Here is a 13,642-nt window from a genome sequence, read left to right as displayed (position 1 = left end):
TACCATACATCTGGGATCATTACATCCATTACATCTTCTTACCATTACCTTCTGTGCTGGTTATACATCTTTGGGAGGCTTTACTCACAAGGTCAAATGAGAGGAGACCGAGATCAGAGATTTAGACTTAATTTATTTTCAGACTTAAATCTAACAATCAGACCAGTCACGAGAAAATTTAGAATATAGTAACATAAAAAAAAACTAAAACTATTGATCCCTTTACAGTTATTTTATCATCCATAATCCCGTCGGGCTGAGGGTCCGGGGGTGGGTAGTTATGTTATATGGTTCACGGTTCACACGCCCCCCTCTCCTTCATACCAGGGACCCCTGTGGTAAGTCCGTATAGGGGGCCCCAAAGGACTTCTTGCAGGGGGCCCCAGAATTTGTAGATCCGGCCCTGCATTAAAAACAGAAACTTCGACAACTCTCAGATATGCAAACATGCCTTGGACAACGAGAACAGATTATAATGAAAAGATACATCAATAATCATGAATGAAATAGACGCGAAAAAGAGAAAAATCAAAAAACATTATCTTACTCAATGAAGAAAAATGTGTAGCATATTCGCGAGGGTACAAAGTACATACCACCCTTAATTTTTTTCAACTAATGATTAAATAGGCATCACATCTTTATAATTATTCTAAGTTTGATCAATGTCTCATGATTATTTTGGTTGTTATTGCGACTGTAAATTGTTAATTAGCAAATGAATTGTTGCTAAAATATTCGTTTAATTTTCACCGGCTTCTGCAGTTATAATCTATACCAAGAAAGCTTTTATTTCACCAAGTTATTTAATTATTGATAAATAATTATTTGCCCAAAAAATTTATTTGAAAATTAGAGATTTTGTTGGAAAAACCCGCATTTTCCGAGGAAAATTTTCGTCGGAGCAAATCGGGAAAGACATGCCTCTATGTATAATTAAATTGGGGCGAATTTTTATTTGAGTGTTTTTGGTGTAAAGTTAAAATCTTCGGAGTTATAGACCAATAATTGAAAAAAAAGACGATTTGGGGGCGCCATTTTGTTAATAAAAAAAGTAGCACACTATCTGCGGACTTTGCATACCTATGTTATTAATATATAGGATCATAATATTCGATTCCAGCAATAAAATTGCTGGTAAATAACCTTTCTTTGTACTTTACTAATTAGGCCAACGTATTATAACTATTTTTTTTTCAAAATTTAAAAATTGTTCAAAAAAACGAAAATTTAAATTTTGTCGGTAAAATATTAAATAAGCATTGATCAATGTATCATGATTATTTTGGTTATTATTGCGATCGTAAATTGTTAATTAACAATTTAATTGTTGCTAAAATATTCATTTAATTTTCACCGGTTTCTGGAATTACAATCTATACCAAGAAAGCTTTGATGTCACGAAGTTATTTAATTATTAATTAATAATTACTTACCTAAAACTTTATTTGAAAATTAAAGATTTTGTTGGGAAAACCCGCATTTTCCGAGGAAAATTGCGGTGAATTTTTATTTGAGTGTTTTGTTGTAAAGTTAAAATCTGCGGAGTTATACAGCAATAATTGAAAAAAATACGATTTGTCGGCGCCATTTTGTTTATAAAAAAAGTAGCACACTATCTGCGGACTTTGCATACCTATATTATTAATATATAGGATCTTATAAATCGATTCCAGCAATAAAATTGCTGGTAAATAACTTTTCCATGATTTTTGCTAATTAGCCCAGAGTAAAAGCTCTATAAAGTGTGCGGTGTACCAGTCGCAATTATGAATGAGGTTGTTTGTTTGAATATTGTGTTTTTTTAGCCCTTGTAACGAAACGATCCTATTAAGCTACGAAATACTGGCTCACTGTGGAGTCCTCGGAGCAATTCCCCATCCCGATGACTCGAACGTCTATTTTACCAGTTTTTTATCCACGTTTGTTGCATCCTTTTTCCTATTCTTGAAAACCAAAGTAGATGCGATTAGAAACTCTAGACCCGTTCTCCTTGACTGTACAATTGAAATTGACAATTTATGGATCAGCATTATTGAGTCGTGTGAGCGCTACCGTTTCTTTACAATTTATTCGTCGATAATATAGCCTCAATAATATTGACCGTATAAAGGTCCCCTTAGACATGCCACAAGAAAACATTTTTGGAGAACATTTTTTTTTCTAGTTTGAGGTAGACATGCTAGCCATGACAGCTGGAGTAGGATTTGGTTTTATTCTTTTATGCAGATTAGGAGTTTACTACTGGTATGCTAACGAAGTCATGATGAAGGTAAGTCTTTGGAGGTACAAACGCTATCTAAGATAATACAACATGTTTCCCAGGCAACCAAATAACGTTTACAAAACGTTGAAAAGACGTCATAATTATCACCAAACCACGACAGTTTGTCACGTTTTTTCGATGTCGAAAGTCACGTGAATATGTCCCACCATAACTGACGTCATTTTTATCACGTTTTAAATACGTTATATAAAAAACGTAGTTTTTATGTCATTTTTTTAGATTATTTTTCATTTTATGGTTTTAAAAATACACAATAATAATTATTCGTATGGGCACTGTTGGTATTGCAATTTTTCATTTAACTGTTTTAAGTTTAGCTTATAGTCTGAAAGTAAAACCAAATGCATATAATTACTGGATGCAACATTATAGAATTTTCACTTTTTATATAGGTATAGATACTTGCTGTGTCAAAACTGAAACAACATATAAACTAATAAATAATTTATTAACAAATTAATTTAATTAAACTCGATATAACACATAATTAATTCATTAACAGAAAATATTCACCAAAACAAAACACATAACCTCAAATCGTTTTCAAAAAGAACTATTGTACCTATTAAACTAACTCACTTGAGAAAAACGAATAAAAATCTCTTAATTCACACGTTTCTTCAACTAAATATCTAAATGAAAAGTGTTATTTTAATACCACACAAAGCACGTAAACAATAAATGAAAAATTTCATAATTGATGGACTCGACCGTTACTTGATGGAAGTTCATTTTATCTCACAATAAAACACTGAAAAACGTTTGTTTTCTATACTTCCACAAAATTTATTACAACTATGTTATTACTACAGCTGTTTCGGCAAAGTGCCTTTCTCAAGTGATATATTTTACAATGGGTTTGCCTTTTTAAGTCTTTAACTGAAGAGGTTGAGGAGTGGGGAGCTGTTTGTCTCGAGTTGGTCATTCAGAATTATATCTGTATTTTTCAATTTATTAATTTCCATTGATTCTAAAAGTGATAGCTTAAGGCCTTTATTTTGAATATGTAGAATTTGAAACTCTTCATTGAAAGAATGATTATGATCTAGAAGGTGAAGTGCGTATGTAGAAGTGTCTGTTTTTCTATTGTTGAAAGCCATTTTGTGTTCTGCTATCCGTTTGTCAAAAGTTCTGCCAGTTTGACCTATGTAAGTTTTCGAACAGTCACCACAAGTTAGTTTGTACACACCACTCTGTAGTTGCTTTTTCTTTCGGCTTTTATTGTTTTTAATATGTTTGCTTAAGTTGTTGTTAGTTCTGAAAGCTGGTGTTATTCCTTTCTTTTTTATGTATCTGGCTATTTTTGTTGTTATTTTGCCAGTATATGTGAGAGAGCAGAAGGTACTGGGTTCTTTCTGTGGTGGTGGATACACTAATTTCAAGGCTTTCTTATACCACCACAGAAAGAACCCAGTACCTTCTGCTCTCTCACATATACTGGCAAAATAACAACAAAAATAGCCAGATACATAAAAAAGAAAGGAATAACACCAGCTTTCAGAACTAACAACAACTTAAGCAAACATATTAAAAACAATAAAAGCCGAAAGAAAAAGCAACTACAGAGTGGTGTGTACAAACTAACTTGTGGTGACTGTCCGAAAACTTACATAGGTCAAACTGGCAGAACTTTTGACAAACGGATAGCAGAACACAAAAGGGCTTTCAACAATAGAAAAACAGACACTTCTACATACGCACTTCACCTTCTAGATCATAATCATTCTTTCAATGAAGAGTTTCAAATTCTACATATTCAAAATAAAGGCCTTAAGCTATCACTTTTAGAATCAATGGAAATTAATAAATTGAAAAATACAGATATAATTCTGAATGACCAACTCGAGACAAACAGCTCCCCACTCCTCAACCTCTTCAGTTAAAGACTTAAAAAGGCAAACCCATTGTAAAATATATCACTTGAGAAAGGCACTTTGCCGAAACAGCTGTAGTAATAACATAGTTGTAATAAATTTTGTGGAAGTATAGAAAACAAACGTTTTTCAGTGTTTTATTGTGAGAAAAATTTGATGTCAATGAGTCAAATGTTTTGAGTCAATGGCAATATATATATAATATACAACATTAATATTTTAAGCGTTAACTCGTTAAGCTAAAAACGTGTTTTTAAACGTATTTTAACGTCATTAATCTTACGTATTTAAAATCACCTACAAAAGATGTTTATACGATGTAATGTTCAAACACGTGTATATATTCAACCAAAAGCTGACGTTTCCTCGATGTTATTGACGTCACTTGGTTGCCTGAGTTAGCTTTGCTAATAAAGAGTAGTAACAAATCTTAAGCTTCAGCTTAGTCCAACTCAGCTTATAGATAGGGTCGCTTTAAATCTAACTTACATTGCACCATAATTTTGGTTTATAATCGATCCAATCCACTGTGACAATTCATTGTGACAGGTTGAAAATTGATCTAAGATAAGACTCAATGGTGTAACGCGTATGTTTCGTAAGCTGAGATTAAAGCACGTCTTAAGCTTAAGATCTGTTGGTGCAACCAGGGATAGATTACTTAATCTTGCACTGTATTTAATCACTAATGCCTGGTGGCACCAACAGATATTAAGTTTAAGACGTACCTTAAAGCTTAAATATAAAGGAAAATCCTTATGCTGGGGCCATACTAGCGTCTAATGCAGTTATAATTATCGCTTTATTTGACATATCTCTAATGCAAATAATGCGATAATCAACGGCATTAGACGCTAGTGTGGTCCCAGCATTAATGTATAAGCTGAGCTGGGCTAAGCTGGAATTTAAGATCTGTTGGTGCAACCAGGCATAAACGATTTATTCTATCAGTTATTTGGCTTAAGTTGTATTATCGTTATTTGTAGAGCTTTGACTTGGTAGATGCAATATATACAGTAAAATGGTATGAAAAATCACCAAGGACAAAGTCGCTAGTGAATATTTTCATGCTCAAATGTAATCAGAGAGCAGGGCTGCAAATAGGAACGCTGACAGTGATGTCTTGGAACATATTCTTTGGAGTAAGTTTTTAAATCTATCAAATATTTTATGTTATGATTGTTTACGATGGTGTCTTTCAACACCGAGATATGCACAATTGCACAAATATACGTGGACATAAAATACATGAGGTATCATTGACTACAATCGTAAGATAAAGTAAAAACATGATTTTAGAAGATGTACGAGTATACAGAGGAACCACTTATGGCAATTATATTACTTATTAAATACCAAGGTTATATTTGGAATAGTTAGTGAAACCATAAAAAATAAACAGAAGAATCCTAGAAGAATGGAAGCAGGAGCGTAACAAAGGCCCCCGCAGCATGAAGCTTGCGGGGGGACCCAATCGATCAGGGGCCCCATCTCGTCGTCTGATATTATGCAAAAATATGTTATTGTTATATTATTTTACGTTGTGTGTTTAAATTTAAAAACGTAAATTTCTAAATATAATAGGTTCATTCGGCAAATGAATCATTTCATATCTAGAAGCTTAATCCTTTCCGGTCTCTCGAACTTTTATGGTGACAACAATAAACAATAAAGCTTCGTACGTGATTATTGAAAGATTTGAGAATTGCAATTTGCCGAATTTTAGAACAATATTTCTAAATCTAGAAATGGGTTTCCTCTATAATATTTACCTACGTTTAGTATTTCGATACAATTATCCAGAGGCGTAACAGAGGCCCCAGCAGCATAAAGTTACGGCGGGGCCCCAATATGTCAGGGGCCCCACCTTGTCGTCTAATATATGTGAAAATGCGCTGTTATATTATTCGCATACATACGTTTTTTAAGCAGTGCAGTATTAAAAATGAATTTGCATATCCGAATTAATAAAATTGTAGATATATTCGCTGATAGTAGTGCACAAAGAAAGTTGTTCATCTCATAGAATAATACTATGTACTAATGTAATCATTTAGTAATTTTTGTCCTATTTTATTCTATACCAATAAAGATGAAAAACGTAAGTCGTCATAAACAATATATGAATACACCAATAGCTCAGTAAATGATAGTTTTGGAGTGAAATTATCAGCGTCACGACGCACAGTGGTTCCAAATGCCGAAAACGTGGTCATGAACCTTTAAAAGCGTATATTTTTTATACATTTTGGAATTACTTTCGTTCATAATGGTTTTTGGCATCGCTGATTACTAATCTGGCATCATTTTTTCTAAAAAACAAAATGGCGGATCCAACATGGCGGATTTAAATGGAAAATATCAATCAAAAAGAAAAATTTTTTGTCATATTTGGTAGGTTAAGGTAGCTGATTACAAATCTAACATTACTTTTTTTTTAAACAAAATGGCGGATCCAGTATGGACGAAAGAAATCCGAAAATTTTATTTTAGCCGCATTTTTCTTTAAAATGTTATACTATAAGGGACTTTTAAAGGTGCTGATTACCAATAAATTTTCTTTATGAAGTACAATATTCAGAACCTATTACTTATGTACAACTGCCCATACATACTCAACAATCGCCAGAATCATGTAATATGCGTCATTTCCCACTTTTGTATTCAAACAACTACCAGCAATGCATAGGCAGTTATAGGCAGCTAAACCAAAGTGATTCTGTATCTCCTTACTATATATTTTAAGATTAATAAACATTAGTCGCAGAATTATGCAGAATTTTGTACTTTTGGAATGCATCTTCACAAATTTTTAATTATTTCAAGTATATTTTCACTATTTATGCATTAACAAATTTAAGGCATTTATTGTTAATAAATGTTGATTTAAGTTACATCTTACATTACTACATACTTACAAAAGAAGAATCTGCTTTACAGCGATAAAATTGATAAACTACAAAACGTTTTACAGCGTTTTCAATATACGAGTTCTTTTTCACTTTCGCTGCCGGCCAAAATAACCCCGGACATGGCCCACTTGTTCCCGAGTTGTGAACCAGACTACATCCAGTCTGATCCTCATATCTGCTATTAGGACTCTACGATAGTATAAGAAAACAACTGTAAACATGAAAATCCCTAAATAGGGACTCCTTTTTTCGCCTCATGACCACGTTTTCAGCATTTGGAACCACTGTGCGACGGACGTATTTGCTTGACAATTTGGATTTAGGTTCTAGTTACACTCCACTTCAAAGTTGGACTTATGCCGTTGGTATCTTTTACTTCGGGGGTGACACCCCTTCTTGGGGTGAAAACATACGTTTAAAATAAGTCCGGAAATGTATAAATTGACTAATTATAAGCAAATTTTGTTCTATAGAGTTTCTTTATCTATATCTATGTTAATATTTTCAAGTTATTTGCGAGTGAAAATGTTTATTTTTCAACAAAATAACCACGTTTTCAGACGGGTCTTTCGCAAATATCTTAAAAATAAGTATTTTATTGAATTAAATATTAGATATCGAAAAAATATTTGTAGCAAAAATGTAGCTTATGAGATACAAAAAAATGGCGTACTTATTCATGAAGTCTATCGACACATTAAACGCACAGTTGAAGCTCATGAAAAATTATTCTTATTCGTCAAATTCCAAATCAAATATTTCAACCTGAAATAACCAAAAAATGAAGCACTTTTCGGGAAAAACTCAATAAAACTTTTTTAAATGTTTCAAAAAAGCTTTATTTTTATTTTTTTTTAAGTTTCTAGCATCAAAACTATACGAGTTAAGCTCAAAATAAAGTTGGCCACTTTTTTGGTAAAAAAAAATCGTGAAAATCTCCCCCTATTTCGCACTCCAAATAAAATTTATCGCTAGCGCTTTACCATTTACTTTAAATATTTATTGTTTATATGATCTGTAAGTTTGACCGGTTCGAAGTTCGTATTTTTGAAAAAATTTGGTTTCATAGTAAAAAAAGTTTTTTTATTTTGGAAAAATAGGTACTTTTTTTTAAATAACTTAAAAAGTATTAATCATACGAAAAATCTCAAACGTAAAGAAATGTAGATTTTGCTTTTATAAATATTTTGGCTTTATTTTGTTTTTCTGTAAGACAAAATTTGGTTAAGAGATTGCTGTTTATTGGCTGTTTAAAATTTGCACATACTTACGATTAGTGACTAGTTCAAACCCTTTCAAAAATAATTATTTTGAACCGGTGAAACTTACAGGCCATATAAAAAAGTTAAGTAATTTGTAAAGCGATGATGATTAGTTTCATTTCGGGTGCTAAATAGGAGGAGATTTTCACAATGTTTTACCAAAAGATGAGATTAACTGTATTTTGAGCATAACTGGCATCTGTTTGATGCTAGAAACTTGTGTAAAAAATAAAAATAAAGCTTTTTTTTAAACAGTTCTAATGAGTTTTCCCTGAAAATATTTCATTTTTGGTTATTTCACGTTGAAATATTCGATTTGGAATTTGACGAATGAGAAAAACTTTTTATGAGCTACAACTTTTTTTACTGGATCGATAGACTTCATTTTTGTTTCATTTTTTTATAAGCTACATTTTTGCTAACAATATTCTTTTCGATCAAATACTTACTCTTTGAACTATTTGTGAAAAATCGCCCAAAAAATTGTTTTTTTAAACAATAAATATTTTTACTCATAAATAACTCAAGAAGTCTTGAGTTGACCACTTCGGTGGTGACACTGAAAAATACATGGTATCTCCATATTTTACGTTCATTTACTGGACTGTAACACATACAGTAGGAAAAATGGAAGAATACCCATGAACGAACATATAAAACACGCTGTATTTTCCTGTCACCGTGTCATACAAAAAATTGGCCAGCGCAAGTACATGTTATAATTATTATTACATGTACTTGCGCTGTGCAATTTTCTTTGTGATACGGTGACAGGAAAATACAGAGTGTTTTATATGTTCGTTCATGGGTATTCTTTCATTTTTCCGCCTGTAGGTGTTTGTTACACATGTCGCATTTAGTAATTTTGCGGGGGGCCCCGACGGAGTTTGTTGCGCCACTGAATGGAAGACATAATTTAGAGGCATATAGAGTCATCGCTGTGACAAAATCAGCCAGTAGAATAAACGGAAAAGTGATTAAAGGTGCTTGTAGAATAAAACATGAATAGGTACAAAGATATAGAAACCGAACAAGTGGGTTTCATGGCAGGTAGATTAATTATTGACCATTTATTCAAAATATTGAAAAGAAAGTTATCGTTAAAGAGACAGTACATTTATTGACATATATGACAGTATGACAGTATCCCAAAAAATAAACTATGGGAAGCATTGGTAAATGAGTTTAATACGAGCAACGAAACGGATGTAGGCTAATTCTAAGATAAGGATAAAAATTGGATACAGGCTAACCAAGGGATTACAAACCAGTAAGGGTTTTAAACAAGGTTGTTGGCTCTCGCCGATATTCTTTGATTTACCTCGAACAAACTTTAAAACTTTGGAAACGCAAATGCAGTTCGACAGCTTTAATATATTCTGTATGTCGCAGAAATACGAAATTGCGGAGCTTAAAATGACAGACCAATATAAGAGCAAATAATAAATAAAATTCAGGCTTAAAATTATTTGTCTTTTTTGTAGATACTCAAATCAGCGTATTCGTTTATGACATTTGTATGGCAGAAATAGACAACAGAATAATATATCACTATATATGTATGTATATTTTTGACGTTACTAGACGTGTAACTAAAAATAAAGTCACGGAACAAATTATATGTAGTAAGTTTTTTATTATACCTACCTATATTCTTCCTATCCATATTCGTATCCTGATCCCGAATAAGGGAAGTGCGTACTAGTGGCGAATACATCCAGTAAGGATCTGCGAAAAAACGTCTATTTTGGATGTGAGAGGTGGCATTCGGATTTTTGCAGATAAAGTTAGGTGACACCTTCAGTAATAATAATTGACTTATGCTCCTTCTCAAATATGCCCGGAACATTAATAAAAAAATTAAAATATTTAAAAATTTCGAAAAACATCGATTTTTTTTTCTGATTTCTTTGCTTATAACTTTAAAACAGGTCGTTTTGGAACAAAGTCGTATAGAAATAAAATAAATATTATTGAATTTTGTATGATATACGACTGGTAAAAAATGTCTTAAGGTATTACCTTTTCTGCAATATAGCAATAAATACAAAATAAGGGGGCAAAATAAGTCTGTTGTTATTCAATATTTTTTAACCACTTTGGTGGCACTTAGAACCTTAGTAATTCGCTTAGGAAATTCTTTGTAACATACTTAAATCGTCTACCAAATTTCATTAAAATAAAAAAGTTCAAATTTTTTAAAATCTTTCTGAACAAAAAGTAGACCATTTAGAAGTTGGCTAATTTTTTACATATAAAGAGGTGCTCTACATAAACAATTTTTTGGCTTATAAACAAATAGCTTTGTTTAATAATAAAAAAATTAATTTTTAGCAATGCAAATAATTAAAACCGGTATAATTTGACTTAAACTTTCAAATGCTGTCAGCAGAATTGCTATTTTATTTTTTAATCAAACATTATTCGCGTTCAAAAATTGCAATTTCTCGATTTTTTGAAAGTTCCACCGCGTTTATCTCGAAAACTATGCATCCTACGAAAAAACTAAGAACATTTTTTGCTTGGAATTACCCAAGAAATACAAAAAAATGTTTTATTTTGCGAAAAATCGATTTTATGTAATTCCTCAAGTTCTTTGTTTATAACAATCTTATCGACATCCGGATCAACTGTTACCCAAAAAATTCGTGTTCTACGGGTCAAAATACATAAAAAACTTAAGTAAGTCCATCTAAATAAAGTAGCCCGTAGCACCCCCTCCTGGCCACAGCACTAATTCGTTTATAAGCCAAAAAATTGTTTATAACTTTAAAACATTGCTGAGGCTGCTTAAATAATCCGATTTCAATTCTGTAAAGTGCATTAGATAGGTGGAGTACTTCTTTATATGTAAAAAAATTGACAAATCTTTGTATGTTCTAGTTTTTGTTGTGCAAGATTTTAAAAAATTTTAATTTTTTAAAAAAACTTTTGATTGCAAAATTATTATGCAAAATCTAGAAGTCAATTTTAATGAAATTTGGTGTACGGTTTTAGCACATTACAAAAATTTTCTAAGCGAATTAGGAAGGTTCCAAGCGTAACCTAAGTGATGGAAAATCATTGAATAAGGACAGGCTTGTTTTGCCCCCTTATTTTATATTTATTGCTATTTTGAAGCAAGGGTGATAAATTAAGACATTTTTAACCAACCGCATCTGATATAAAATTTAATTATGTTTGTTTTATTCCTATAGAACTTTGTTCTAAAATGAATAGTTTTTAAGTTATAAGCAAAAAAAGCAGAAAAAAACGAAACTTTATGAAATTTTTAAATATTTTATTTTTTTTATTAATGTTCCGGGCATATTTGAGAAGGAGCATAAATCAATTATTATTAACGAAGTTTTCACCTAACTTTATCCGCAAAAATGTGAATGCCACCTCTCACATCCACCTAAAAACAGATCCTTACTTTTCTATTAGAGTAGGTTAGAGTACAGTCCAGTAGAGTAGAGTAGAGATATGTTGGAAAAATTAGGTTAGGGTCTTGGAATCTTAAGAAGACTTACAGATGAGAGAGTCGAGTTAATAGATGAGCTTAAACGCAGAAGAATACAAATTGCTTGCAGTCAAGAAACATTCAAGAAATAAAGAAATGAAAAGCAGTTGAACCAGATGGTATTCCTGGGGAGACGTGGATAGCACTAGGAGAGACAGCAACAAGTTGGCTAATAGGTTTATTCAATCATCATCATCATACAGCCTTCTTCATCCAAAATTAAACATAGACCTCCCCTAATTTAGTCCAGTTCCGTCGGTCTTAGCTTCCTGCAACCAATTCCCAGTAACCCCTTTGACGTCGTCTGTCCATCGTGTAGTTGGTCTACCTCTACTTCTTCTATCTGCTTGTAGTACCCACACTGTAATTTTGTGGTTTACTCAATAGAATTATGAAAATCAAAATAAATAACCATTTTCAAGTTCGTTCCAACACGAAACTACAGCCGCATCATATTCTAGTTCAATCAAAGAGCGCTGCAAGCATCTCTACCGGTTTCGAAACTTATTAGTATCTCATCAGGAGGTACATATGCTGCTCTCTCTGACCCAACCAGGACAAATCCCGGCGTGCAGTTACGAATTGCAACGAACGAAATGGCATGGATGCCCTAGCGGCAACTGCTATCAAAAATTAAGTTTTCAATCCAATAGCACACAAAACAACATTAAAAGCTCTACATCCTACCAGATTGAAAACAATGGGAACCTTCTCTGGTTACACCTCCGAGGCTTCTAAAATTTGCAAACCATAAAGGATGCTGAGACTAAGGAAGATGAGGGAATTTTAAAATTTATAATTCACGTCCCATCTGATCAGCGAGGTAAAGTTCCAACGAGAATGGTTCCAACATGTAAATCATGTTTACTCATAATAATATTAAATCATGTTTACTCTGATTGGAGTACGAATAAGGGAACCATTCTCGTTGGAACTTTACCGCGCTGAGCAGATGGGACGTCAATTATAAATTTTAAAATTCCCTCGTCTTCCTTAGTCTCAGCATCCGTTATGGCTTGCAAATGTTAGAAGCCTCGGAGGTGTAGCCAGAGAAGGTTCCCATTGTTTTCAATCTGCTAGGATATAGAGCAACATTTTCAATATTGTTTTGTGTGCTATTAGATTGAAATTAACTATTTTTAAAGGGAAATAAGCCACAATTTTACTAAAAAAATGATTTTATTACCGTTTCGAGTAAAATTTATTTAATTTATAAATTTTATTTTTTTTTTCTTAGTAAAATTGTGGCTTATTTCCCATTAAAAATAGTTAATAATAAAAATGCCACAAGGAAAAAGCTTCAGAACAACATTAGATTGAAAAATTAGTCTTTAGAATTATGAAAGTTCGTGTGTATTAGTACTTGTTTACAAAAACTACAATGCACAATGTACAGAATAAGCGGCCATAAAACTATTTAGTCACACCATGAAAATATGGGATAGAGTAATTGATAGACGGATATTATGAAGAAACCTAAATATCTGATATTCAGTTTGGCTTCATGCAGGGCAGATCAGCAGTAGATGCAATTTTCATTATAAAAACAATTGATGCAAAAATAGAGGAATAAAGAAACAAACGCTCATATGGTATTCATTGATCTTGAAAAGGCATAATGATAGATCTCCTAGAGAGATTCTGCACTCAAGAATAAAAGAGATCCCGGTGAATATGTAAAGATTGTGAGAGATATGTACGAGGTAGTAACAATTAGTGTTAGGTGTTAGGACAGGTGTGAGAGCGACTGATAATTTTAATGTGAAAGTAGGATTGCACCAAAGCTCGGTCCTACATTCTCAAAC

General features: G+C 32.4%; 1 protein-coding gene across 1 annotated transcript in view; it reads left to right on the top strand.

Moving 5' to 3' along the window:
- LOC126886757 (uncharacterized) overlaps positions 1–9,960 on the top strand; it is a 43,048-nt gene extending 33,088 nt beyond the window's left edge. Inside the window, exons 4-6 of the mRNA XM_050653780.1 lie at positions 2,168–2,272; positions 5,148–5,303; positions 9,820–9,960. Of these exons, the coding sequence (XP_050509737.1) occupies positions 2,168–2,272; positions 5,148–5,303; positions 9,820–9,867 (309 nt within the window). The 3' untranslated portion in view covers positions 9,868–9,960. The remainder of the gene's footprint in view (positions 1–2,167; positions 2,273–5,147; positions 5,304–9,819) is intronic.
- The last annotated feature ends 3,682 nt before the right edge of the window (positions 9,961–13,642 follow it).

The sequence above is a fragment of the Diabrotica virgifera genome, chromosome 6 (assembly GCF_917563875.1).
Source record: "Diabrotica virgifera virgifera chromosome 6, PGI_DIABVI_V3a".
Taxonomy (NCBI): Eukaryota; Metazoa; Arthropoda; class Insecta; order Coleoptera; family Chrysomelidae; genus Diabrotica; species Diabrotica virgifera.
Note: the sequence above shows the minus strand (reverse complement) of the source record. Positions and strands in the feature narration are given on the sequence as shown.